Below are 27203 nucleotides of genomic sequence, written 5' to 3' on the forward strand. Positions count from 1 at the left end.
AACCTCAACATCAGTCAGTGACAAAATACTTAAATGCAGAATACTTAAATTCCAAGAAAATTAAATTATGCAGCAAAAGACAGGCAAACCATACACCTGAATGTATCCTGAAGAGAATGCCCACATTTATTTAAGGTAAAGGAAACAATTTCTGCCGTTCATTCAGTTAATTTTCATTCTTTACTACTTAACCACAGAGTTACTTTTAAACTCTGAGAAATGAGATTCAAATAGACAGGAAGTTCTTCCTTTAACCATCAATAGGCTGTTAAGAACCAGGAGTCATGAAAAAAATGGGGAAGCTAAAACTACTTCAAGATGCTTAAAACATCATTTGAAAACAGAATTGTGACTGACAGAATAATACACAAAAATATCACCTTGCAGAATCTGCAAGTACCACACAATTAATAATCTGGCATCTTACTGTTCACACAGCTGCTTTCCCTTTGGCAGAGTATTACCAGCACCACATTCCTGTCTTAGAGAACATGGTTAAAAAAGTCTTTACTAAATTGAGTAGAATGAGCAAAAAAAACTTCATAAGAAAAAAAAAAAACAGAAACCTTGAAGAGTTTTTTGTAATTAAATTGTTTTCCAGAAGTACTCACCAATTTTAAATATTGGCTCCATTCTTCATCTTCAGAAAAAAACAAAACCTCAGGACAGTAAAGACTGAGTTGTGGGAGGAGGAGAAAACAGTGGGGAAATTAAAACTCACTGTTCATAGAACACACCAGTGTAGTGGATGCCTGCCTGTTATCACAATAACCACCTGGTCTGGAGAGTAACTTGAATTAAGTGCAAAGAACCCTTCACACACACAGTGCAAGACAGAGGGAAGGTCAGCCTGACTCTTTAGATAAACTGCAGGTGAAGGTGAGCTTGGGTTTTCATGGTATGTTAGAGAAACTGCGGAGCAACAACTTCTGCGGCCAGGGACAGCAAGAATTCCCGGGTGAGAGGGAAGTCTGCATTTCCAAACCTTGAAATATAAATCCTTATCAGTCCTGTACACTAAGAGTCATCTTTAAGGAGTTTATCCTTCACTGTGTCTGATCTGCATATCTGTGGAGAGCTTTGTGCCCTGGGATATATCACCACAGACCACTTTGTTTACCTGATGGAGCTGAGTGCTGATTTGAGGTGTGGCCAAGCAACAAAGCTCTGGAGCTCATCTGCTTCTCAGAATGTGCCAGGCTTCAACCAGACAACTTCAGTACATGATTCTAAGGAGGGGCCTTGGTTGCAGAGTGTCACTAGAAGGAAGGTGAAAGCTGAACTTCTTTTCATAATCCATCAACATTCAAGGAGCAGGAGGAAAAAATTGGCTTACCATGGGCGTTGAAAAGGAAAATTTCCCAGTCTTACAAGACAGGCAGTAGCACGCTCACCATTTAAATGCAGAGGTGGGCTCCAAAAAGCCCTAATTATAATTCTGTGTTTACATGTTCACCTTGCAAATTTTGTCATTCACTTTTATTAATCTATCATTATGTTAAAGAAAATATGCATAGGTCAAATATCCTACCAAGCTCATTATGAATGCTTCTGACCAAGACAAGTACCTGATTTTAGGATGGAGCAAAATCTAATCTGTCTTTCAGTGTTAAGACTGCTGTAAAATCATTTTACAATGCAAGGAATGAAACCATATATGCATTTGTTTTCTCCTCCTCAGAGTTTATTTTGCATGTGATTTTACAGTTTATACTTCACATCATACATTTATTCCTTCTCTTGAAAAAAGGTTTGACAGAGACGTTTGCCATTACACTTTGAAACCTGGAACTTGCGCCAGTAAAATAAAATTAAAAAAACCCCAAAAAAACAAGCCACCCTATAAAACATATTAGATCAGGACAGTGTAAATATAACATGTATTAGAAGTTGCTCGTTATTTCACTACAAGGAAAACAAACTGGAGGGGAAAAAAAAAGATAATCAGTTCCAGTTGCTAAAACAGTTCAGTATATTTTATTTAAAGTCATAGCGTAACAGGAATGCTTTTATTAGCCCACAACCAAACAATGATCAAACTGGTGTAGAGGAAAATGAAGCATGATCCTATGGTACTCAACTGCAATATAACATTCTCTGCCACACAGAACATATCAGACTGGGGATGCTCACAAAGCCCTTTCAGTGTGAACTCTGCAAAAGACTGTTTTCCATCATGCTGCATTATTCCATCCCTTCTTTTGCTTAAGAAGTAAGCCACAAGTAAGCATTCCAAGAACTGTGAATAGATTGTCAGTGTTGGCACCAACTATTCAGTAGTTTACACAATGGTTCCCAAAGGAAACTGGGTAAAATTATGACTTGGAAATGGTCACGGACATCTTCCTCTTTGGCTACTTTAAAAGTTAGAAAATTCAGATTGGTACAAAAGACATTCATTTCAGAACCAATTCAAATATGTTTTTAAATAAATGGAACAAAATAAAGCATGTCTCGTTAATTTGGTATTAATTTTCCAGAATACTCTGCAATACATTTTCAAATATACAAAATCTTACTCTTTACAAAAAAGTTGTAGCTTGTGAATAAACTCACTTGAATTATCTTAGCAGCACTCCAATAATTGACTATCTTAATTTTAATCAAAAAGAACCACCTTAGTTTGATCGCTGAATTTTGAGACTGCTTCTTCACGAGAAGCAATGTTTCAAAAGTTATAAAAGTGCAAGAACATCATCATGTTCCAAGCTGAAAGGCAGCTTCTGGAAGTGGTGAAATCAGTATTGCAAGGTCCTGACATTAGTGAAATATGCAGTGGGAAGAACTACTCTTTAAGTACCACTTCCAGTGTGGTAATGTTGCATTAAGATCAAAACATGCTTCTCACTGAACATCTTAGTGATCTAAATAAAATAGTTGTGTCATTTTTGTCCATCTCTAGCAAGTGAGATGCTCAGACTAAGTGATTTGGTTGGGAGCAGATAACCAGCACACACAATAGCATCAGCAGGCCCCCACTCAAACGGCCTGCTCGTTTTGCTGCCCAGCATTTTTGTGCATTTGTAATTAAATAAAACATGGCAAAGTACAAGACTCTCAGAGGACCTTCTCATCCATTTGGATAAGCATTTCTAATTCCATGTTAGACTTCACTGAAGAAGAGGAGCCTCAAATTAGGTCCCACAAACCGTTAAGGCTGCCTTTTAGCCAAAAACTTCTGTTTCATTTAAGCAAACTACTTACTTTTAGTAAGAAGCATTAATACATAATGAATATTTGAATTCACTATCAAAATGAGGATTATAGGAAATTACAAACTTTGGAGCAGGATCACTCTTAATTATTCCTGATAAAATTCTGTAAACAACAATTTAATTGAGAATACCTGCTGCTTTGCAACACCTTAAGTGTAATTTTGTACTACTAGAACTACAAACCCAACATTTTCCTTTCTGCCTCTTTGTAAAGCTTCCTCAAAAGAGGGTCTAGCAAGTCAAGAGCTCTGCAATTACATGTGAATATTAATCTTATATTTTAAACACCTAACATTACTATACTCAGCCTCAGAAAGCCTCCTTAGAGCAAGTTTTGTTATCCTTAGTACTAGTACAGTGTATCAGGACTTCTTTGTGACTTGCTTCTTCTGTGGTGGTTACAGAGAACTTCACTTTGGGATGTCCGTGGTGTGAAGCACAATAGCAACTCTGCTTGGAATGTACACCTAGGAAAAAGATGACAAGAATGAGAACAGCTGAAAAACCCAGTAACCTTACAGGACACAACTTCTAAAAAACAGCATATGGAAAAAACCCTCATATTTTAACTGCTTAAAATCTATAATTTTGGACCTGCTGTGGGTATAAATACCATATTTAAAGAATGATTATTGACTGCTTAGTCCCTAGCATTGGAATTACACAAGATAAAAATTTTAAAGGCAGCCTGATTACAATCTCTTTTCTATTTTTCTTTCAACAGCTTATTGAGATATATTTTAGGTGACTACCAGGAGAGGGCCTCATATGACTTACAATGACCAGTTTCAAAAACCTGAGAACATCCAGGTCAACAGACCAGTCGGTCAGTGATAAATGACAAAGTTTTGCAACTCTCTTTTGCTGTAAATTAAAGTTGTCCCAAGGCCTGTGATGTTGTTTCATACAGGTAAATACCAGCAATATGACACAGCAGCATATTCTTCACACTCTTGGCACCTACTAGAGAATGTCAGTGGCTGAGCAATAAAACTCCCTCTCAAAAGTGGACAGAATCAAAATTAACCATTTAAATGATTGCACTTTTCTTCCCTTTTTTTCCTCTGAATACCACAAAAATACCCTAACACATACAATCAAGAAACTCCTCATAGATCACAAGAGAACTCGTGGCAATGTATTTTACATGACATTCCTTCCAAGCCGAGCAGAGTCACAATCAGAAAACAAGAATGATATGTGGTATCTACCAATTACCTTGATACACGGTACTCCATCAATTGTCAGGTCTATGAATGTGTTTTCTGAACAAGTCAATAAAAATGCAATTATAAAAGGTAACACAAGATTGAAGATTATTGGTTTCATTCTGACAATGTCCTCTTTTGGACTATCCTTCATCCCTGTGGAATGTCTAATATTCTGCAATTTCAACTGCGTTATCTGCTAACGAGAGCCTGATGGCACGAAAGGCTTTCGCTGTTTTCAGAACAGAATAAAGCAATAAAGCAAAGAGCTTTAGGAAAAGGAGAAAAAAAGGAAAAGAACAGCTGATCTTCATTGAATCAGACAGAGCAGTGTCCAATGCTTCTTGAAAGGCAGAGAACATAATGATTTCCCCTAAGGTTTCAGTGATAAATAGCTTCTATAAACCGGTACAGGAGAGGAAATACTTAATGAAGTCAACTACCTCAAAACATATAGATAAAGGAGAGATTCTGAAGTTGTGTACTGAGAAATTCAGTGCTCTGGGTTTGGATGATGAAGTGAGAAGGGAGAAGGAACAAACAGAAATAAGTTTTCTAAGAAAGAATTTGTAAAATGTTATTTCAGTTATGGGGAAAAAGAAAATTAATGTTAACGCAGGACACAGCAATTCTCAATTATACTGTGGTCGATAATGTGTCAGATCCTAGGAGGAGTAAATTAGCCCAATTCCTTTAAAGCCAATTTACATCAGTGTGGATGGAGCAGTGTGGATCATCCAACTCTAACCACTTCATTGACAAGCAAAATTTTAAAACTGGTTTAAGCAGAAGTTCAGAACTTGCACAGATGATTGTATTTAAACTAATGACAGATATGTTTTCCATTTGCCATGAAGAGCTGTATCTGCCAGCTTATTACTTTAATCACTTGTTTTTCCCTTACCTAGGGAAATTAAACACACTTTTTAGAGTTTTTTATCTTGGTGGGCTTCTTGCTAAATCATAGAAAAGCCACATATGGCTCTATCTCCTAATCTTATTTCATTGGTCACGTAACCACCTCTGAAGCTATTTGCTACAAAAAGCAACAATTAAGGCACGAACAATGAAAAAATATCAATTACTGATTAAGCATATGATTAATTACAAATAAGATTAGTAATTTTTCATTCGACTGGTGTAAAATTTTTTTTTGAAAGAAAATAAGACAACTATTAGATACTACTTGTTACAAATATATAGGTATTATAGGTATATAAGTATTATTATTATTCCTTTCCCCCAGCCGAACAGTATTTTCAGAAATACTACATTCTATGTGCTCTGGCTTCATTACTTGTTTAAATAGACAGAACTCCGAACACTGTGTGATGGACTGAGGAAGAAAAATGTGACCAGTGAGGCTGGAAAGATCACTTGTCTTTCCTGAGATAAAGTGAAAACTGGAAGATTATCTGCCCAGGATCCCAGCAGGGTTTTCAGCCCAGATTTCTCACCTCCACTCCTCCTTCTGACAGCCTGAACCAAAAAACTTCCTCAGCCTTTTCACTCCAGTATTATTCCTTTTCTTTCAGCACCTCTCATCTAAATCACCACTCTTGTAGCAATATATCCCCCTTAACTTAAATTTATTTTCTCTTTATTTTTCCTGAGCATACTGACTGCTTCAGGTGCACACCTGTGCACTGTGCTTCAAGCACATGCTTCAATTTGCCATTAAGTGACACTAATAAAAAATTCAGGAATCCATTGCTGATAGGATAAGCTGAAATACAAGCATTTCATTGTATGTTTGAGTCCAGACACTTTCAAACGTATAAATGTATGGATAATCCTTAGCTCTAGATGTGTCTGGATTGGACCTTGAACATTCAGTTGATCAATGATTCACTCCATTTCAGTGTCATCTACATCTGTGCTCTGCCCCATCATGCTGGTCACTGCTCTAGACTCTAAACAGGATCAGCTCTCTCACAATTCCTAATACTCTTTCCTTGGTACCAGTCAAGAGCTGCACAGAGCCTCTGACTGCTCAAACAGCAGTGGCCAAGCCAGTTTTTAACCCACCTAACAATCTTATCTTCCCTGTAGCTCTTCAGTTCCTAGGCAGAAATGCTGCAGGAGACAAGGCTGGAAGTCTTACTGAACTGACTGGAGCAACCTTGTGCACACAGCTTGAGTCATTTAATCGAGAAAGCAATCAGGCTGACCACGCATGCTCTGACTTTGCTAAATCCAGGCTGGCTTTCTGCCTGACTCACCTCATGTAACCCACTTGCTTGGGCACAGATTGCAAGAGGAAGTGGTTCTTGTCTTCTGGAGGAATTACCCTACACACCCCTCAGCCTTCCTTTTCATCCTTGGTTCAGCTGTCAGAAATTTCCCCTGACCACTCTGATTTTTCTCAGATAATAATCACCAGCCTTGCAATCACATCACTAAAATCATCCAAGCCTCTCGGTGTACCCCACTTATATACAGCCTCTTTAACCTATTGCTCTGCTACTTTATTTTCAGTAGTGCATCATCATACAAAAAGGGTCTGAAAGCAGAGTTTGCCCTTGGAGTCTGAGAAAAAAAAAAGAGAAAAAAAAAGGGCACTGAATACTCCTGTTTTGTGCATATTATCCATCAAAGTTTTGAGTCTTCCCTTTGTCAAGGGACTTGCCTTTTTTTTTTCCTTATCAGCAGATTTGCAGAATCACCTTCCTCTCTTCTTCATTTTATATATATAGTATACAGCCTGAGATATATATATACACACCTATCTATAAATAGACAAGTGTACTAAAAGTACATAGAGGCATCCTGATTAAAACCATTACAGGAAACCTAGGTATTCTTCAGCAAAAAACACGATAAGAGAGATGTAATTTTTTACTTTTTCCATGCCCTAGGAAGAGTGTCTCAGAAGTTTATTCTTTCATACACTGCTGCTGAATTATACACTTTCAATAACCAGCTTCAGTTCTACTATCTCGGTTCTTTTAACCTGCTTTTTCTGATCACAATTTTTATCCCATTCATATCTCCTCCACCATTTCCCAAGACTCACTTGATAAACATGGACAGAAGTGAACACCCAAAGAACAGAACACTAAACAGAATTCATTCATAGCTTACCCACATCTTGACTGTCATCAATCAAATCACCCTCAGGGTCTCTCCTCTGTTGTGAGCTTCCTGCTCATCCTGACACCCTTTCCAGCCACTTCCTCCCCTCCAGGCTCACCCATGATGGAAGAGCCTCAGGAGACCCAAACTCCCTGCTGAAAGCAGGGTGAACTCTGAGGTCAGAGAAGGTCCCTCAGGATCTCGGTGAATTGTCCCTATGCTCTCTATACCCATTGTTAACTGACAACTTCGAGCCCTCTAAGGTCCACACCAACTCCACTATTTTAGGAAGCCAAGAAGACACCTAAAAACACACACAGGAAGGTTCATGAGGCCTTTTCTGATGGGGAGTGTAACATGGGGATTGGAAAGCATCCAGTCTGTTTGATACAGGATGACTCAGCTGCAAAGACAGTTTTTGACAAAGTTCACTTTCAAAAGTTTACTCATAAAATATCACTGAGAGTCTTTTTATTCTCAGATTGGCAGGAATGGAGTAACTGCTGTTACTTTACCAGCAGATGTGCTAGCAGAGAAGATGGTGGGGAATCTTGTTCATAAGGCAAATACAAAATGGGATTTTGTTGGCACTTTTGACCTTTTTATACTGCATGTCCATATGAGGCAGCTACACTGTCTGAAACTAGGCAAGTCCCACATAGATCAAGGCTTCTGGCACTAAAACAGTATCTCTAGTAAAGAGAGAGGAAAAAAAAAATAATAAGCAACCTCTTTCCCACCAACTACCTATGAAGATCATAGTCTATTCATGCTGGCTATCTCACAAACAGGACAAAAACAACTGGAACTACTACTGGCCAGGATTGTAAAATGTTTTCAGCCAAATTCTTACTCCTTATACTTTATTTATTTTCTGTGAATATCCAAAAAAGTTCTAGGAAAAAAAAGATACTTAAAAAATATGAAGAATACAGGAGTACCACATGTAGGAAACACCTGGGAAGTGCAGCAGCTATAGGCAGAAGTGTCACCTTACTTATTTCAGGAGAGGACTAAAATACACAGCAATCTCCAAATGTATCTAAAAACCCACAAGCAAGAGTTTCTACAAATGACAACTGTCACTTTCAGATCTGTCAGACTAATTCGGTACCAGGTGCAAGCACAACCAAAATTGGCTGGAACTGCAATGAACTACTCTTCCTCTGACTTTCAGGATTGGAAAACACCAAGCCCTAAAAATAACTTCAAGGTCATTTTGCAACAGATGGGAGAATTACTAGAACTCAGAGCTAGATCAGGCACTGCAGAAAAATACTCAGTAGTACATATTGCAGCTGGTAGATGCAGAAGGCAATGTCACAAGAGCCTGTGCCAACATTATCCCAAACTTTTAATTAAAATGAGGACTTTAGACAATCTCCTGTCCCTGTATCACCACTAATTTTCACACACAGACACTATTCTGAGAATATAATTAACCATCAAAAAATAAAATAGATGATAGCTCTTCCTTTCAGACTACAATTCATTATACAAAACCTCACACATTTTGGTAGATTTTGCACATGACAAAGTAGGTGTGCTTAAAATAATGTGAAGTTCTGCCTCCCAATTTCTTTTTCAATTTACAGTTATACAGCATGAATATGCAGAAAATAATTTCATAGATTGTCTTGCTTCATTTATGCAAAACAAGTCCATGTACTGCACAGAGTGTGACTCAAAATTTCTCCTCTATTATCTTCTGCACTGTTTTTTCAGGTTGAGAAAAAGTACTTTAAGACAGCAAAAACCCCTGAAAAACAAGTACTCTGAAGACAAAGATAGGATGAAACAAAATTAATAACAGAGTAACTTCACATTGCATTTGCTAGTGGTTTTAAGAAGTCAAACAATCAATGAAGATGAACAAATGAATTTAGAAGTCTTAATCATCAAGATTTAAAAATCAAAAAGACCTTTGTGACATTAAATTCTGATTGATTCACCTAGTTTGAACAGTTAAGTTTCTAACTACAAACATTCTTTCATGTAATCTGTATATCTGCATATCGGGGGAGAAAATAGTTAAAGATTACATCAGTCCCTTAAAATTCAATGAATAAATCCTTATAATGAACCTTATTTGAATGAGTATTTTCAAAGCTAAGGTCACTAAATGCTTTTAGATCATTTCTATCTATGGGAATATTTTAATTTGTCCACAAACTTAAGGAAGCAGGAAGTTGCACTTTGACACTGAATAATATGCATTAATGTCAAGGTTAAAAACTCAAGCCTGTAATAAGGATATTCTTAAAATAAAGTATATAATTTCACCTTAATTTAATGTGAAAATATTTTATCACTGAATGCCAAAAATAGAGAGACAGAAAAGACAGCTCTGGGGACATGGGGAAAGGAACACTCTGACATCTATTTATTTTTTTAACTGATTGGAATGAACTACAGAGAAAATAAATCTATAAAAGTCAAAATATGTTAAGCAATTATATTTCACAAAAAATCCTACACCACTTTTCCAATGACACAACATCCTCTGCAATATTCCACTTAGCCTCTTTATTACTCAGATTCTGTTGGTGCATGAAGTAGGAAAGTATAACCCCTCCAATTTTATATAAATCCAAACTTTTGTCACGGCACAAAAAATTTACTTAGACACTTATTAATGGCTAGTTCTTTCCTACAGCAAAATTCAATTGAGTTGGATATCTTAGAAAAGACCAACAAGATATTTTGAGTGATGCACTATTAAAAAATTACACTTTTTCTTCCCCCTGCCCCAAATCTAAGTTTCATATCCAACCACAAAAGCTGAGTTAGGTACCAGCAAATGAAATAATCCAAAAAGGGGAACTAAGATCTGACAGAGGTTGAAATGTGTGTGCAGTGCTTAATTTACATCTTGCAAAGAGATGATGAGACATAAGCAAGACTAAAGGTTTATCAAAAAAACACACTAAACATACCTCCAAAAAGACTAGTATGAGAATAGCAGAGTGGAGTTGTAAATAGAAATTAAGCTAAAGGGGTAAAAAGAATCTATTCTTACAGTGACAAAATGGTTCACTGTTCTTAGAAAGTTTGATTGCATGGAATGTTATGTACATTTCATATATTTGTTAACAATCCATTATAGAAAAAGCAGTGAAATGGAAAAAATAGTACAGTTATTTAAATAAGTAATATTACAAAGGGCATTTCTGTGCATTTTCTATGGAGCTTTCAAGGTGTGTCTGATGATTTTGAATTCTGGCCCTCTAAGAGCTTTACTAAACAGCCTGAAAATTGTACAGTGAATGATCAGCAGTGCTTACAAAGCTTTGTCTTCTGCCAGGATTCTTTGCTCCAGGAATTTCATATCTCCTTTCTTCTCATTTTCATATGCCACCTTGAATATTTCTTTCATTAGGTGATTTTTTTAGAATGAATCATGTCACATTTAATCTTCCATTTTTGTAACACATTTGTGTGCAATTAAAGCCTGACTTGAAAAGCAGAATTATTGCATGTGATTTCATTTTGTCAATCCTCTGGGCATGTTTTACTGACAACATTTACCCACACACCTTAAGGAAGGTGTACCTCTTATTAAAAAATAACTTCTTCAAAGTTTGTAGTGGACGAGAAACTAAAATATTTGAAACAAGAAACTCAGATCTCATGCATTATGAATTATTATTAAACAACAGGATATAAATTGCTATTTGAAAGAAAACATCTTTGTTTTACTGCAAAATAGCAGCTGGAGACATTTACTGTAACTTTTCTTAGTTCTTACATGAAGACCTACTTGCTGAATTTAGGTTTTCCAGATGTTTTTCCTCAATCACTTTTACATGGTGGCCTTTCACTGGTACTTTACCTTTATTTGGTGCAAGGGGCATCTTCTGGGTGGTTGGCTGGAGCTGCTCTGTGAATTGGGTGGCAGAAGGACACAAGAGAAAGGGTTGACCTGGGTTTCTCACTGACCTAGAGGTGCCATTGCCATGCCACAGCTTACGGTACAAAAGTGCATTTGCTGCGGAGTTTGCCACATGCCTTATCTTCCACATACTCCTAGCAAACCAGCTTCACATTCTGCCATGTTTGGTTCTGGCTTGGAAGGCTTGCACTCACCATCTAATGGACTAAATGTGAAATACACATTCCACATCACAGTTAATTGGCTTGCACAAGTTAAGTTAGTGATAGATAATTAAGATGCTCTCCAATCACCCAGGCAATGTATTTGAATTGGGCACATGAACTCTGGAAGCAATAATTTGCTACGTAACCTTCAGGAATGAAAAACCTCAGACCTTTGATTTCAAATCAGCACAAATACTTACCCACACTATGAAGGCACTATCACATGCAGATACTTAAAAAAGAAAAAACAAACCCAAAACCAATTCCTAAGATCCTTTAAACCAAGCACAATGAAAGCAAAAAAAAAATTCTTTCATGTAGTGAAAATATTTTAAATCATGCAATGAAAGAATGACAATCTGGATACAATGAAAGAAAGAGAGACACAGGTTAGAAGTGAAAATAATTCTCAGCAGTTTGGATCTCATGAGAAAAGCTAAGATGTGACACTAGAAATTCATGTTCTGCTCAGCCATGGAAGGGGAGTGGCCCACAAAAATCAGTGCAGATGCTCCATTTTTGCAGGCTCTTAAGGTTATAAATGTAACTTATTTGCAGGTATTTACGTGTACCCATATACCTGTGCATAGAGAAACATACCCTTCACCCACATAATTGCTTTGGGTATAAAAATCTACCCAGCAATATAAGTGATTTCAGAATTTTTTCAGTGAACTCTTAATTCCCACCTTTCTGAATCTTATTTTCTTGTGCATATGAGCATATACACAGATGTGAATGCATACAAAAAAAAATGGGAAATATGTGCACATATACACACAAATAGAATAGGGAAAATAACATTTTAAAATTGCTAATTGTGATGATTCTGATTTCAAGAGCAATTAAGAAAGGTAGAATTTTATTAGTGACCACCTCGGCTAACAGAAATTGTATGTAAGGCTATCACTCAGTTCATCTCAGGTGATTTGTGGGAAACTCTTTATCCATTATTCATACACCTTTAGGACTGGAAATCCTTGACATTCCTGATGTGAACAGAGAAATCCTGTTCCATTTTGCAAAGTTTTTCTATAAACTGAGGAGGAAAAAGCCAGTTGGCAAACACATGATTGGCTCTAATTCTTCTTTGTAGAGTTAAGCACGTGATTTTAAGACAAAAAAAGGAAGATTCAGTTACTGCAGGGCTTTAAAGAAAGCAAGCATGAAGATGCAGACTCTTGACTGAAATAAAGTAAAAATAAAGCAAATTATAATATTAAGGATAGCAGCTCAAAAGCATATTAGTAGGTGTTCGTGCATGTTGGCAAAGAACACTGTGTGCCAGACACCACAAAAGTGCATGGAAATATAAAAGCAAGGTTGAAAGAGAAAAATTAGTTAATATTATTGGTTATAATCAAATCATAATGTTATCTATACTGTATTTAGACAAAGGTTAATTTCCAAAAATAAATTTAAAATATCCCCTTCCCCCAAATACTAGAAGAGACTCCATATTTGTCCAAAGAATTGCAAAACTTACACAGATGAAAGTAAAATTAAAACAAACAAACAAACCCCCAAACTTACCATAACTGAATTACTTACCATAATTGAATTAGGTCGATAATTGTGAGGATATTGCTCAGAGAAGTATTCTGTACTGTGGTCCAGCCTTTGATGCCCTCCATATTCTCCAGCATCAGAATCAAGAAGGATTTTATACTTGAAGGCAACTGTTAAGGAACTATGCCAATTACCCCTCAAACAGAAAATATATCAAAGCAAAAAATCTAGAAGAATTAGTAGTGGAAGTTACGTAGTAATGGAAGCACGCTGATATATTCAACATAAAGCAAAAATCATTACAAAACCTAAGAAAAGAGTGGAAAAACATGCAGAACATATAGACTTCATATGAAGTTTTGTCCTGAAAATTGAATTTAGCACAGTGACTCCTCTTACAGCAAGTACCTCCCAGTATCTCCTGCAATCTGCCATGAATGATAAGTTTACACATTACAGAAGATATGCACAGCACTTTAGGTGATGAACTAGACTAAAAATGTACCACTAAAGAAAACAATGGATTTGAATTGCATGTAAGAAATAATATAATTGTGACCATCAAAATCAATCAGTCAAGCAATATTTTACAGTCTGTCAGAATCTGATCAAGTGTCAATCAGAAAAGCATATAATTTTACAGAAGAAAACCCCACAACTCCTCTGGGAGTCTTCTGGAAAAGAGCTGGAATTATTATAGCACAGAGGAACAAAAGAAAAGAGAAGGCTTTTTAACAGACAAATATTCTGACTGCAGTTGCTAAAATGGGGGGAATTATTTAACAAAGTGTAGCAATGAGTTGGAATACCTCTAGATACTTAAAAGGATTCAAACAGATTTAGCAAAAAATAAATGATAAAGTTGAAACAATAAAGTCAGACAACATAAGGAAATAAATATGGAAATAAAGAGCTAACCCACACTCAAAGTCAATTTCTTCCTATTTGTGACAACTGCAAATAAAATATTTTAATTTTTTTATTATTTCAGTACCTATTGTTTTCTTGATTGGATATAATTAAAGCATCTTTTTCCTTCCTGAAGTTACAATAGAAAGCAATCTCTACTCCTCACCACCCAGAAGAAAGAGGGAAATAATAATGCTCTATAATCCACAACCTGCTTCCTCTATTCTTAGACATGGAAGAATCTTACTTGCCTAGAGCTTGCATTTAATAGGATTAGGGATGAGTGAAGCAACACTCTTTCAAAAAAGTCAGTGGTTCTTAAACTGTTCTTAGGCTTCTGTGTTTGCTCAACCTTTTGAAAGCAGGCCTGCTCAAAACCTGAAGGATTGTGGTATAAACAGAATTGTTTTCAAGTCTCTTTACACAACTCCATCAGATGAGGTGGGAAATTCCCCAACTACCTGCCTTAGTGACAAACCTCTGGTGACAAGGAAGGCTAAAATATGACATCACACAGTAGTAACCACAAATTTACTCTGAGACACTTCAGTCTAGAAGACTGCAATGAAGAAAAGTAAATGCACATAAGGAAAACAAGAAAACTGCCAATTAGCTCCCAAATCACAAATAGTAACCAATCCCTTTGCCACAAGTGTTTGCAGCAAAAGGAGAGAATGGTCCAAAAGTTAGTTGTTGAGTTCTACAGGGCAGGTGCCCAAAGATCACAACACTCTACAGCAAAAGCTTTCTGTTTGTTATCTTCCCTAAAAAAAAAAAAAAAAGTAAAATTAAACTTTGCCAGTTTTAGTCCTCAAAGGTTTTCCTGTGCACACCACACACACCTCTCCTTCCTTTCTTTTATAAACATGATCTAATTACCATTCATTTGCTGTCATGTACAACATGCAAAGCCACAAACTACAAGAGGCAGTCACTCTCTTAGTGTCCTTTCAGCAGCAGCAATGTCTGCTATTATTCCACTACATATTTTATTAACATGGCAGGAGAAGGCTCCATCAAGCATTTCATACCTTGCTTTGGTGATCTGCACTATACATTAAATTTAATAAGTTATCAATGTTGTTGAAAGGCCTGACATGTTTAATGATTCCCTCAAAACTATTTACAGCCAATGTCATTGTTATGGCTATGCTGTTTTAAAAACAATTCTTAAAATTTTGTCTGCATTGCCAGAAAGTACTGCTGAAGTTAGCACCACCATGTCTTCACAAATATAGAGCATATTTTGTGTAAATACTGTTAACCAGATCCTGAATAATGGGGTCACAAAAAAAAATTAAGATCGTCACAGATCAGGTATTTGTCTGGGAAAAACACCTAGTTTGGTAAACACGTGCATTTACCTTCCAACTTAAAGCCTCACAAAAAAGTCAGTTTTCACATTTCAGAATTTTATAAGCATCTAGTTTTCTGAAGATTACTTTCACAAAAACATTAAACAACATTTTAATAAATTCTATAATAGAAGTATTTTTTATGCAGTGAGGTCTGTTTTGTTTCTGTGACAGTGTTGGAAATACTAGACTGTATTCTCACTGGAAAAAGAAAAAAAACCTGATTTCTGTTTGATGCTCCAGTTAAATTTTCCACCCACTACCACTACAAGGGAGGAGAGCAGCGAAAGCAATGAACCCTTGTACAGAAAGAGCTGAAAATAGAAAAAACCGGATGCATTATGTAAAACATTAATTACTAAATCATTATGCTTTTATAATGTGTATAATACATATTTTAACATAATTTTTAAATTTAATCTTCAGCATGTTTAGTGATACATTTGCAAAGTAAATGCAAATCATAAAATAGAAAAATTTGTACTTTGTTCCAACACTTACTGCTGATGAAAGAAACCAAGTAGTGCTTGTGGGGGTGATAGAGTCTTAAGTGGTTAGGCCATTTTGCTTTTCATAATTCTTGAATTTCACAGAAAAAAATAGCATAATTTCAGGATGGTGGGTACCACTTTTGCTCCTCTCCACACACTGCTAATTTTGAAGTCTAAGGATTCAACCTATGAGCGACAAAAAGCATATGGAGAGTATTTGGCTAAATTTTGTAATGAAGTTAAACACCTCGGCCTGATAAAATTCAGCTCAGGATACTTCAATGACAGGTGAAGCCATTTAAGCACTCAACACATGCACAAGTACTGAGAGGGAGGGGGGCACTGTCCCTTTTAACTTCTGCCAAATACGATTTTTGTTTAAACCACATTCAAATTTACAGATATGTCAATTAATATTGGTTGGTGATTTTGGTCATTACAAACATAAAATGCAGATTTACTTTGGAGCCAAGATGACAAACTTTGTTAAAAAAGGGGGCGGGACTTACACACATATAGCTTAATTTTAATGAGACTTCCAACCCAGGGGAAAAATTATTTAACAAAATCAAGTGTGGAATTTCAAGGAGGGAAAAGGAATAATTTCTGAAATCTTTAAGCCCCTTTCCTTTTTGTTTTCCATCCTTTCAGCCAAGTTCCTTTTGAATAAAGGAAAGAAGGTTTCCATATTGAATTTTCACTGCGGACTGGCCTTCGAATCCAAGGACTACCCCACAGAAAGGCCTAGACAGTACTAAAAACATACAATTGGAAACTCATGAATGGTTTCCCCATTAACATTCGAAGTTTTATCTACAATCAGAAAACTAGAGACAGCTGACCTAGATGGTGATTGTTCATCTACCTCTAAACTGAGGCAAATTAGGCAGAAATAATTTGTTAGTTCAAGCTGCTTTTCTCATGAAAAGGCTTCTGAAAGAGCATAATTTATGAAGTAAAATTCCAGCATAAGCACAGAAGTGTTCTTCTTTTTCCTTCATATAATGACTCAGAAATTTGGGCAATAGGATATGCCACTTTGATACTTACACAGACTCAGTGCTGCAAACCTCCTTCTTCTCCCATGCAGATCAAAGAGGCATTCCCACATTAGTATGCTGTATTTCTTATTCACACCTATTAACCTTAGGTATCAACTACCTTGATGGAATTTAGCATTTGACTGATCCTAAATTAAGTCCTTTGTCTCAGCCTGCCAGAATTCTACCAGGCAGGGACAGTTACACAACCACACTTCAAAGGGGCGTCTTTGCCTTCAGCAATCACATGCCAGTGACTCATTTAAATGACCTTACTTGCTCATTAGAAGCTCTAGATGCAAGTTGTAAATGTCAGAGAGCCTGAATTAATGTGGGGATTTTTTACAAAAAGTATATTTTTGCAGCATTTTGATGACAATATTTGTGATTCCTCAGATCAAATCTTGCTATTTGATTATGGATGACTCTGGTTTCAAATCACAGAACATCCTGAGTTGGAAGAGAGCCACTAGGATCCAAGTCCAACTCCTGAGCCAGAACAGGACAGCCCCAAGAATCATATGTGCCTGAAAGCACTGACCAAATGCTCCTGATCTCTGTCACATTTGGTGCTGTGACCACTGCCTTGGGGAGCCTGTTCCAGTGCCCATCTGGCCTCTGGGTAAAGAACCTTTCCTAATATCCAACCTAAACCTGACACAGCTTCACACCATCCCCTCAGGTCCTGGCACTGGTAACCAGAGAGAAAAGATGAGTACCTGACTGTCTTTATGAACCCTAAATTCATGTCACTCTGCTATTCATTCACTCTGGGACTACAATGCTTTGATACATGCTATGCAAAAATAGCAATATGCAAAACAAAGAAAGCACGCTTTCCCATGACATTTTTGTTTTTTGCTTGAGCAGATTATGACAACATGAAATGTCAAAATACAGATAAGCTAACAGCAATTCATACTGCTCAACATTCACAGACTCCCATATTCACATATAAAATTAAGGTCTCATTCCTTGAACACCTCACACCAAAGTACAGTATCTTACAAGAAGAAAACAAGAGCAACCCAATGTCAAAGAAAATAAGTCAAGAGAGAAGACTGAAGTATAAGGAGGAAGGAAAAACTGACCACAAACTGACTGTGACTTCTCATAGAGACATTGACTAGCTGAATGCCCACAGAAAGACTTTCCAAAGCAGGTGGGACCAGCAGAACTGTAATGTTTACTGACTATACCTTCTCACATAAAAGTAGAATTGGGGTTGTTATGCCAACAGCCTACATACAGAACAGTTGAAAGAAGAATGACATTTTCAGCGAGTTCAGAACAGAGGATTGCCTACAAAAATGCAGGCCAGGCAGGAAACTGTACCTTTCAACATAGCTGGTAACATATCTGAGATGCTGTATATAAAACCAGCTTAGAGATATATATCACTGCAATATATGGATAGACCAAAGCCATCCATTTAATAAATGCACATTCAATGACATGTGTTAGGTGCACTCATTCATCTAGTTCAATGCACATAACAAACTTAAACCTAAGAATTGAAAGGATCATCCCATTTCCCAAAATTCCCAATATAATTCAGAAAAATGTTTAATTAAAAAAAAAAATTGATCAATATATTATTGCAGTTTGTCTCTTTTGGCTTATAACAGCAAAGGGTATCAAATTAAAAACACACTAATTTTTTAAAAGAAACAAACAGACTAACAACAAACTTTTGCTTTTAGGTACTTGCTCTTCACATCTAAGTTTCAAATGGATCATAATTCTTTTTCAAGTGGAGAAATTGTTCTGAAGTTTTAATATGATGTTACCATATGTCCTAGTAATAGAACATCCTTTATTGAAGTCTTAGGTTAAAAGGATCCATTAATAACTATACATAAAATTCATGGTTCTAATTGCAGAAGAAGAGTTAGGAAGAAACCTTAGTCAACATTAAAACACCCCAAAGTATTTAAAGAAAATAGATAAGGAAATTCCTCTAGATATTAAATAGCTCCTTACTCTTCTCTGGTGAGCTCCCCCTCCCACAGAGTACTGTGTGCAACTCTGGGATCCTCACAAGGAAATTCCATGATTGAACTAAAACAAGTGAAACACGGAATTAGCCTGAATGGCTGATAAATAAAGAGGAGATTAAAACAGGAGCTGCAGTGCTTTAAACTGACACAGCAAGAGTCACACACTAGGCTGTGTCTGTCAAAGGACTTGAAAGAAACTGAATTTGGGCAACTAAAACTCCCCCAGAAAATCAGCATTAATTTTTGGAGCCTCAAAGAATTTGGACACAAATACAAAATCAGTCAATTACTCGAGTAATCATTTATTGCTCAGCTGATCTAAGAGCACATTCTCAGTCCACCCAGTTTTAAAGTACAAATGTACAAATACAAACTGCCTGATGAAGGTTTGCACTAATGCACCTTCCTGTGTGACTCCATGCACCATCATCCCACTGTGGTGGCTTTCTGCAGTGTTTTTAAGAAGTGGGAGCTACTTTGTCATTCCTCAACAGAATTCCAAAAAACAGCTTCACAAGTCTTTAAATCCATTTTTTACCTTTGCTTTCTACAAAATTCTCTCATGAAGAAGACTAATTTATAGATTATTTTTTTGGTGCACACAAAGAATTAAAGCAATATTATATTGGTGACAATGTTAGTGATTTCTTACCTTTTATCTACAGGTTGAATTCACATTAGGAAAAAAACACAAAAAATCAGCTTTCAATTTCTAAAACTTTTCCTCACAAAGAGAACAGCAAAGAAAAGGATATTTTCCTGGAGTTTCAATACCCACTCTGTAGTCCACATAACTTTGGTATGGATGGAAGTTGAAAATAAAAATAAGACCTGCTCTCTCAAATGCTATGACCTTATTGGATTCATGCTTTTCACTCACATAGGCCTAGGGGGAAAAGAAAAACATCAACAATTAAAAAAAAAATTAATTTCTAATGAATTAAAAAAAGAAAACCCAAGAAAAACCCCACTGCTTCTGTACCTCATTTCAAGTACTACAGGTAAATACTCAAGGAACAGAACTAGAGGCATTAATCTGCAAACTGAAATTGTTTATCTATGAAATTTCATATAAAGTTTTTGATTACTAAGCTGTAACTTAGTTTTTACAAGGCAACATAAAATTAAAGAGTTAGAAGCCTGTTCAGCATAGAGCACCTGAAAATTCTTGCTCAAAGACTGGTAACATGGTTTTTTCATCACACTTTCCTTTAGTAAAAAATTGATTCCTTTTGTCAAATGAAATCTTCAGCCTATTTGTTATGGGGATCTGCATCACATATAGTATTATTAATTCAGAAAATGAAGCACTCAATATGTTTTTTTTGGTGTGTTTTTTTAGCAATCTGCATGAGAAACAGCTTTGATAAGCCACAATAAATGGCTGCACATACCACCTTTGTTTTATTTGCTAAAGCCATTAATAAATAACTAGGCATCAGTTAAAAAAAATCTTTAAAGTGGATTATTCTTTAAAGTGGACTAGAATAAAATAATTAAACACTAAGAAACGATAACAATTGATCTTTCATAAAAATTACAATGTGATACGAGTGTAAAAAATGCAAATGCAGAAGCAGCAGGTTGATGACTAGGAGACTAACTTACACTAGACTTTGCTGAAAGTTTTTCCTCAGAAATAGAGTAATTATTTTTATAAAGTGTAATGTCAGAACAACTTACACTTTTGCAAAGCAATCCTTGGATTGGATTACAGACAATTTTATAGTCTGCTTTATGCAATCCACAGTTACTGAATAAAAATAAGGAAAATAATAGGAAAAGACCTTGTTATGAAGCTAAAAAGAGACTGTTTCAGGTTTCTATTATCTGTGGAAGATATTTCAGTGCCATATTTTGACATCTTGAAATATATGGTGAGGCATTACACAGCGCATAATAAAGCACTGTTTGAAATTTCAGCATGCAAATTTGAAAGTGTTGTTACTCTACACATGTACCCAACTGGTGACTAAAACTTATAATTTTGTATATACAGCTCACCTGGGGAGATGCAAGCCAGCCAAATCTTTCCTCCAGTTTATTCATATCTCTATCAAAGGCATTAAGGAATTTATAGCGAAGAAGATCATCTTCAGTAAGATTAAACTGTCTTCTGGCATAGTGGTAGCTCTCATTATTCCCTATTCTGGGGAAATCAAGCCATTCTGGATGTCCAAATTCATTACCTGCATTTAAAAATATTAAGGATCCGTGAAATCACATGCTAAGAATATACTAAGCCTGCAAAAGCAAAATATATTACTGTGTATTTCCTTTCTACAAGTTTTCAATTACAAAGAATCTGCTTCCATACATAAATCAGTCATTTTATTATGTCTCCCATTTTTTAATATTTCTCTCAGAAATTCCATTCATGTTAGCAGGGTTGCTTGGCCATTAAAACTACAAGAGCAAAATATCCATGGACTCCAGGGGAAGTAAAAAGTGATGAATTATCAACTCCATGTTATCATGCCATGCTTTAAAATTTCCCCAAAATTTTTCTGTGTGTGCAGATTCCATTATATCTCAATTTGGTTTTCTATAGCAGTAGCTTCACAAGTCTGCCAGTCTCACATAGATTATCTAGCCCAAAAAACTACTGACCAGACTTCTCTTGAAGACAAAGAATAGGTATATTCAAACTTGGATCACATTCAAAAAGAAGGAAACAGGTTAACATTTAGTGAAGAAAAAGTTTAGCTTCTCTTATGCTGAATCTCCAAAGCAAATCTCAGCTGTCAAAGCTAAAGATTGAAAGCAAGACCTCATATGGGACTCAATATTTTGAGTGACTTTGATGTATCCATATTTTCTTGGTTTATATATTGTCACAATTACAGACTGAGACAATTCCAAATGCACTTAATAATTCTAACTCATGATATAACCTGTTGTCCTGCAGACTCTCTGATATTTTGGACTATTCATTTGACACAGGATTAAAGGGTATCAAATACCTTGCAAGTTAAACACTTGTTTCAAAGCCCAGAACAATTGATTCATGACAAACATTTCAGAGCTTACACAACACCCACTCACTATAAAACAGAGACAAAAACAGGTATCTGGAAATATGTATGGGAAGTAATGTAATGAAATTTAAGAGCTTTTCTACTACAACAAGCAAACAAACAAAAAAAGAATAGCAAAAGGATCCACACATTTCCACAAACTGTTACTCAAGTTTTGTCAATGAACTGAAGCTTTGTGGGCTGACAGAGGGCAGGGATGCCAAGGGAAGGCAAGAGATTCCTGGCTGGATACCCTGCATGTGCCTCCACCACCCATCTGCACTGCCTAGAAGGCCTGGAGGATACAGGCAGCAGAGACAACTGTGAACTTCAATTTGTGAAATGATTTCTGTAATTCTGTGTTTCATGGGAACAAAGAAATGAACAGAGGACAAAAGAGAAAAGCCTCATATATATTTAGGAGAGTCCTTCCGAGTGGTATCCGCTTTGTAAACGAACTGACAAGTTGTAAATTAAATTTCCTATTCAAAAGCTAAACCACTAAATTTCATATTCAGCTCAAAACTGGAGACAATATAAAAGAATCAGAATCACAGCAGGACTTACAAAATGACCTTGGAATAATGCTGGACTGAGCTCTTAAACTGCGCTAACAATACGGTTTGGAAAATGAGGAAAGATATTGCTACAAAACAGACACAGTATCTAAGCAAATTCAATATTCTCTGAAGAGCTAGACAAGGTATTACCTTCTTTCGTGATCTGCACACTATTGAAAAGATGAGCTACATGAGATAGCTCAGCTAAAGACAGCAAAAAACCATCAGAAAGACAGAGATGACACATATCTTGAATTGATAGGCAACGAAATCATATCTATTTGTTCAAGAAAGAAACAACAATGGGCGAAATAAGCAATAGAAGGTAGCAAATAAATTAGACTGAACTAGCCAAACATTTCCATAGATTATTTCACTGTAAGCAGAGCAGGCTTCCTTCAGGTTTATAATGCGTAACGACTCCCTCACCTCCACTTGCTTTGCCTATTTCCCCACCAGAGTAACTAGTATGGTTAAAATGCTTTTCTGCTGTCTTGGCTTTTTAAAAGGAACAATATAAGTGCAGCAAAATACTAAAACCACTCTAAATTTCCTAACTATTACTAATGACTATTAAGGAAAAAAGGGAATTAACACAGTGCAGCAATTTGACAAAGCACTAACATATTTTCTGTTCCCAAAAACACAAGCTGAGGTCTAAAGTCTGCATGTACTTTGACAGTCTGTGTCTATGAGCATCTTCTGGAGAATATGCTTCTGAGCCTTTGGTACTAGTTGCTTGACTGTAAAAGGGTCACTTGCTTTCTTTTTATAGGAAGAAAAATAGTTTATAAATTGTAACAGAATGAACTCAAGCAGTTTTGGTTATGTTTTTAAACTGTGGTACAGGGAAAAGAAAGTAACATTTAGGATGCATCTGCTTCTCACAAAGCATTAAGGCCATGCATCCTATAAAAAACCCCACATCTAAATGCTACTTTTTTAATTGCTATTTTTTTCTAGTTTAGCTTCATAACAAACAACAGGGGGGACGAGGAAAGAAAAGACACAGGTGACCAACACTTGCAGCTAGAGATAACGATTGGTTCACTAAATGTTAAGCATCATCTGCCTCCTTCCCCATGTTACACTTCTCATCTCTGACAAGAATCAGCAACATTCCCTTCTATGCTTAGAGGCTTCTACAGTTATCAAGAAGTATAACTGGGATTTATTTTCCTCTAATTAATTTACTGTTTGATGTAAAAGTCTAAACTACAGATTGATAAGAAGCCAGCTGCCACAAATGATGCAAATCAAGACAATGGAACTAATGTGGGGGAGGCAGAGAACAAAGCTGAAATTAACTGAAGTTTTGATTAGAGAAACAAAACAAAGACAAATCCTTGAAGTGCAATGCATGCTAATTTTATCTAGGAATTAATTGAAGTTTGCTATTTGCTGCATATTGTGCACACTGGACAACTTTATTATGTACAGGATTTCAAGATCGCAATTCCAACAAATAAATTAACTTTCTACTACCATAATTAAAATTTATGTCACCCTTGTTTATGAGGATAGAAATGCATTAACACCACAAAGAAGTTAGGCTGCTGTGAATTCTTTTAAAGTTGATCTGCACAGGTCAATAAAGTTTTCTTGATCTCTTCTTGAAACATTTTTAGTAGTAATTCTCTCTGAAAATATAAGCCTAAGCAGAACTGAAGGGATATTTAAAAGATGGAGCAGGCAGTTTCAAGACATGTTATTAGGAGTTGTTTGCATTTTGAATTAAATATGATGACACTAAATATTTTTAAAGCAGTTAAAACAAGTAGTTTATTTTATACAACAAAGGTAAGAAGTTTAATTAGGTGTATAAGGCTAAACAAGGTTTTAAATGATCTAAAACACCACAAAAAGATCCTATATAAATCTGATGAGCTGGAGACTGGACACATTGGGACAAAAATTCCAACAGTTCCACCTTAAAGTACATCTATCAACGTATGTGGAGTTACACCAATTTACAGAAGTCAGATAATAAAGTCACCCAGGAGTTGCAACTGCTTTGAATTTAACTTCACTACCTTTGTGAACAATGATGACAGTGCAACAATCTGCAGGCTATAAATAAAATCAATGTAAATCAGATCTAGATAGCATATGGTACTTATCATTATTTCAAACAATAAACTCTTCAAACAATGGATCTTCATTTTCCCTAGTTAGAAAGCTCTTGGGTGTTAAGGAATTCTGTATTTACTCATATTTCTACCAAATCTTCTCAACATCTTAAAATCTTCTGCTTCTTCTTACTACCAAACTCAAACAATAAACACTATACTGCCTCTGAATGATGAGAGAATGAGCCTCACTGCAAGCATTCCCATAGTCTTGAAATCCATGCAAAAATAAAATTAAGTGAAATTCTAAATAGACTCCTGATACACCTGGGTTAGATGACATGAAGGCCTTCACATATTTTTAATCCTCTAGCATTGGTATTTAATAATATATTGGGTCAGAAAAGACTAACAAAATCAATTTAAGCAAACAATTATATTTTAACTTCTGCATAAAACACAGGCTAGAGGAAATCTCTAGCATGAGGTAATGGTAGAGAGGGCAATTGGTAAAGACAGTTCAGTGAAAAAAAATGTATTTTTCTCCACTTTTCTGAAAATACCAGATATTGTCTCCTCCCAAATTATGAAAGATAAAAATCAGGATTAACACCATATTTGTTTTGCAGCTTGGATCTTCCATGTCTCCTAGGGGAGAAGGGAGGGAACATTTAACATTCCCTGTATTAAAGGATCAAAGAATGCATTTCCTCTGGGACAATACAGTCATAAGGAAACACAAGGATGACTCCAAGTTATCCAAGACATGGGAAAGGATTGAGTCATTAAAATGCTTGCCCTACATCACACAGGGACACAATACTCTGTACAGGGATACAGTTCCTCTGTTCTCTCCCATTCCCACTTCCCATCAAGGGTTTCTTTGTCTTCTCTCATTTCCTACTGACATTGAGAAGTTGGGAGCTATTGTACCACACAATTTTATAAACACTGATAAAACAGTTCCAGGCTCTTAAAGGAGATAATATTCTAATTGTTCCAACAAAAATTCCAGCCATACCAAATTGCACTGCTCAGTCTTGTATTGCAAACCCAGATCTCTCTTTTGCCAGATAAATTACAGAAAAAAACCCCAAACCAAATAACAAAAACTAAAGAATTATCCTAAGAAGCACCAATTCTGCATCTCTATTAGGAAGGGCTAATTGTTCAAGAAGATCACATGATAGTTATGCCCACATGCTGGCATTTAGCAGAAATCTAGTTACAAAGAAAAACCCAAAACATTTATCTGGAATAAATTATTCTTTCATTTAATTACTTGTAATGTTCTATCAAAGGAGAACTCAATAAAATACCACTCACTGACAACAGTATTCAGATCCTAAGGGCAGATGAACATTTTTCCCTTGAATGTTTACTGAGCAGAACAAGAGTTGCTGCAGTTCATACTAAGAGACAAGAAAAAAAAAAAAAAAGAGTAGCATGAGAAGTTACCTAGGCTAGAAGGGATCTTGAGAGGATAATTATTTTATTAACCTGCTCTTAAAAACTTTCAGGCCTGAAAGTTTACATTTCAGGGCTCCTTTCCCAGTGTAGAATAATATATTTCTGACTTACAACTTACTCAATGTCCTCATACAGTATTTAAAACAATAAAGTAGCAACTAAACTCTTCGTGGTGCTTTTATACTGCAACAGTTCCCATTTTGCTGTTTCCTATTAGCTGCACCCTGGTAAAAAACAAGAGACTGACTTTGATACTGTGACATTTCCACCAGGCTCTACATGAACACGGCACAGTATACATTATTTAGTCAACCACTTCCAAGAGCTCACTAAAATATTTAACAACAGAAATATTGCAGAACACATTGCAAAGGTTAAAAAAAAAACCCACAACAAAACAGACAAAAAAATTCCCAAATATAACAAAAAAATACAAATCTATATCAAGAAACTTTTTTAACAGATGATGCAGACAGAGAAGCTCTAGCTAGATCTTTCAGTTTGGTGCAGTGCCAATTATTAATTGGTATCACAACTGACAGGTTAATGGGCTTACAAAGTGAATGTAGGACAAGGCCAGAACAGAAAGAGGTCCAAGAAAGGCATAAATCAAACAAATATCTTAGATGGTTTACTTGCTGGTATCAGTCAAAATTTCTTTGTCTAATTTTGAAAGAGCATATGAAGAATTAAGAGAAAAATATGTAAACAGAAGAAAAAGACCACTTACATAGTGTTTGGTGCATAGGAAAGTTAAACTAAGTGAAAAATGAAAGTTCAGTATTACCCTGTTCTTATTACAGGAACAAATCTAATTACTTAAATAACTATGCATTTGTTAACAGCATAAAATGATAAAAATTGGAATTAAAATTTGGAATAAACTTCAAAGAAAGTAGAGGGGGAATCATTCTAAAATAGATGTCAGCAATCAAAACAGAAGGTGCATTGTGACAAGCCCTGGTTTTCTTGAAACAGTACAAATAAGCCATCAGAGTATACTTCTGGCTGCATCTCTCAACCTCTTCTTACCTAATGTCCTCAAAGGAGTATATTCCCAAGATTCTTCCTAGACTCACATATCACTGCTTTGAAATTAAAACTTCTTTCTGCTAGCTGCCTCCTGCCGTCCACCTGAGTCTGGTACAAACCCTGCCATGATGAAAATTTATTTATAAACTTCCAAA

The 27203-nt window shown here is 35.9% G+C and overlaps 1 protein-coding gene across 3 annotated transcripts in view; it reads right to left on the reverse strand.

The window, feature by feature from the left end:
* Window positions 1-1621: 1621 nt before the first annotated feature.
* GBE1 (1,4-alpha-glucan branching enzyme 1) overlaps window positions 1622-27203 on the reverse strand; it is a 139321-nt gene continuing 113739 nt past the window's right edge. For 2 of the 3 annotated variants that reach the window (XM_084226842.1, XM_084226843.1), the window contains exons 13-16: window positions 20905-21089; window positions 19656-19786; window positions 13148-13265; window positions 1623-3682 (exon numbers count right to left, since the gene is read on the reverse strand). In XM_084226842.1, the coding sequence (XP_084082968.1) occupies window positions 3626-3682; window positions 13148-13265; window positions 19656-19786; window positions 20905-21089 (491 nt within the window). In that variant the 3' untranslated portion in view covers window positions 1623-3625. Of the gene's footprint in view, window positions 3683-11330; window positions 11374-13147; window positions 13266-19655; window positions 19787-20904; window positions 21090-27203 lie in introns of all 3 variants that reach the window. The other variant, XM_084226844.1, reaches the window with a different exon arrangement.

This window comes from Fringilla coelebs (assembly GCF_963513975.1).
Source record: "Fringilla coelebs genome assembly, chromosome: 2".
NCBI classification, from domain to species: domain Eukaryota; kingdom Metazoa; phylum Chordata; class Aves; order Passeriformes; family Fringillidae; genus Fringilla; species Fringilla coelebs.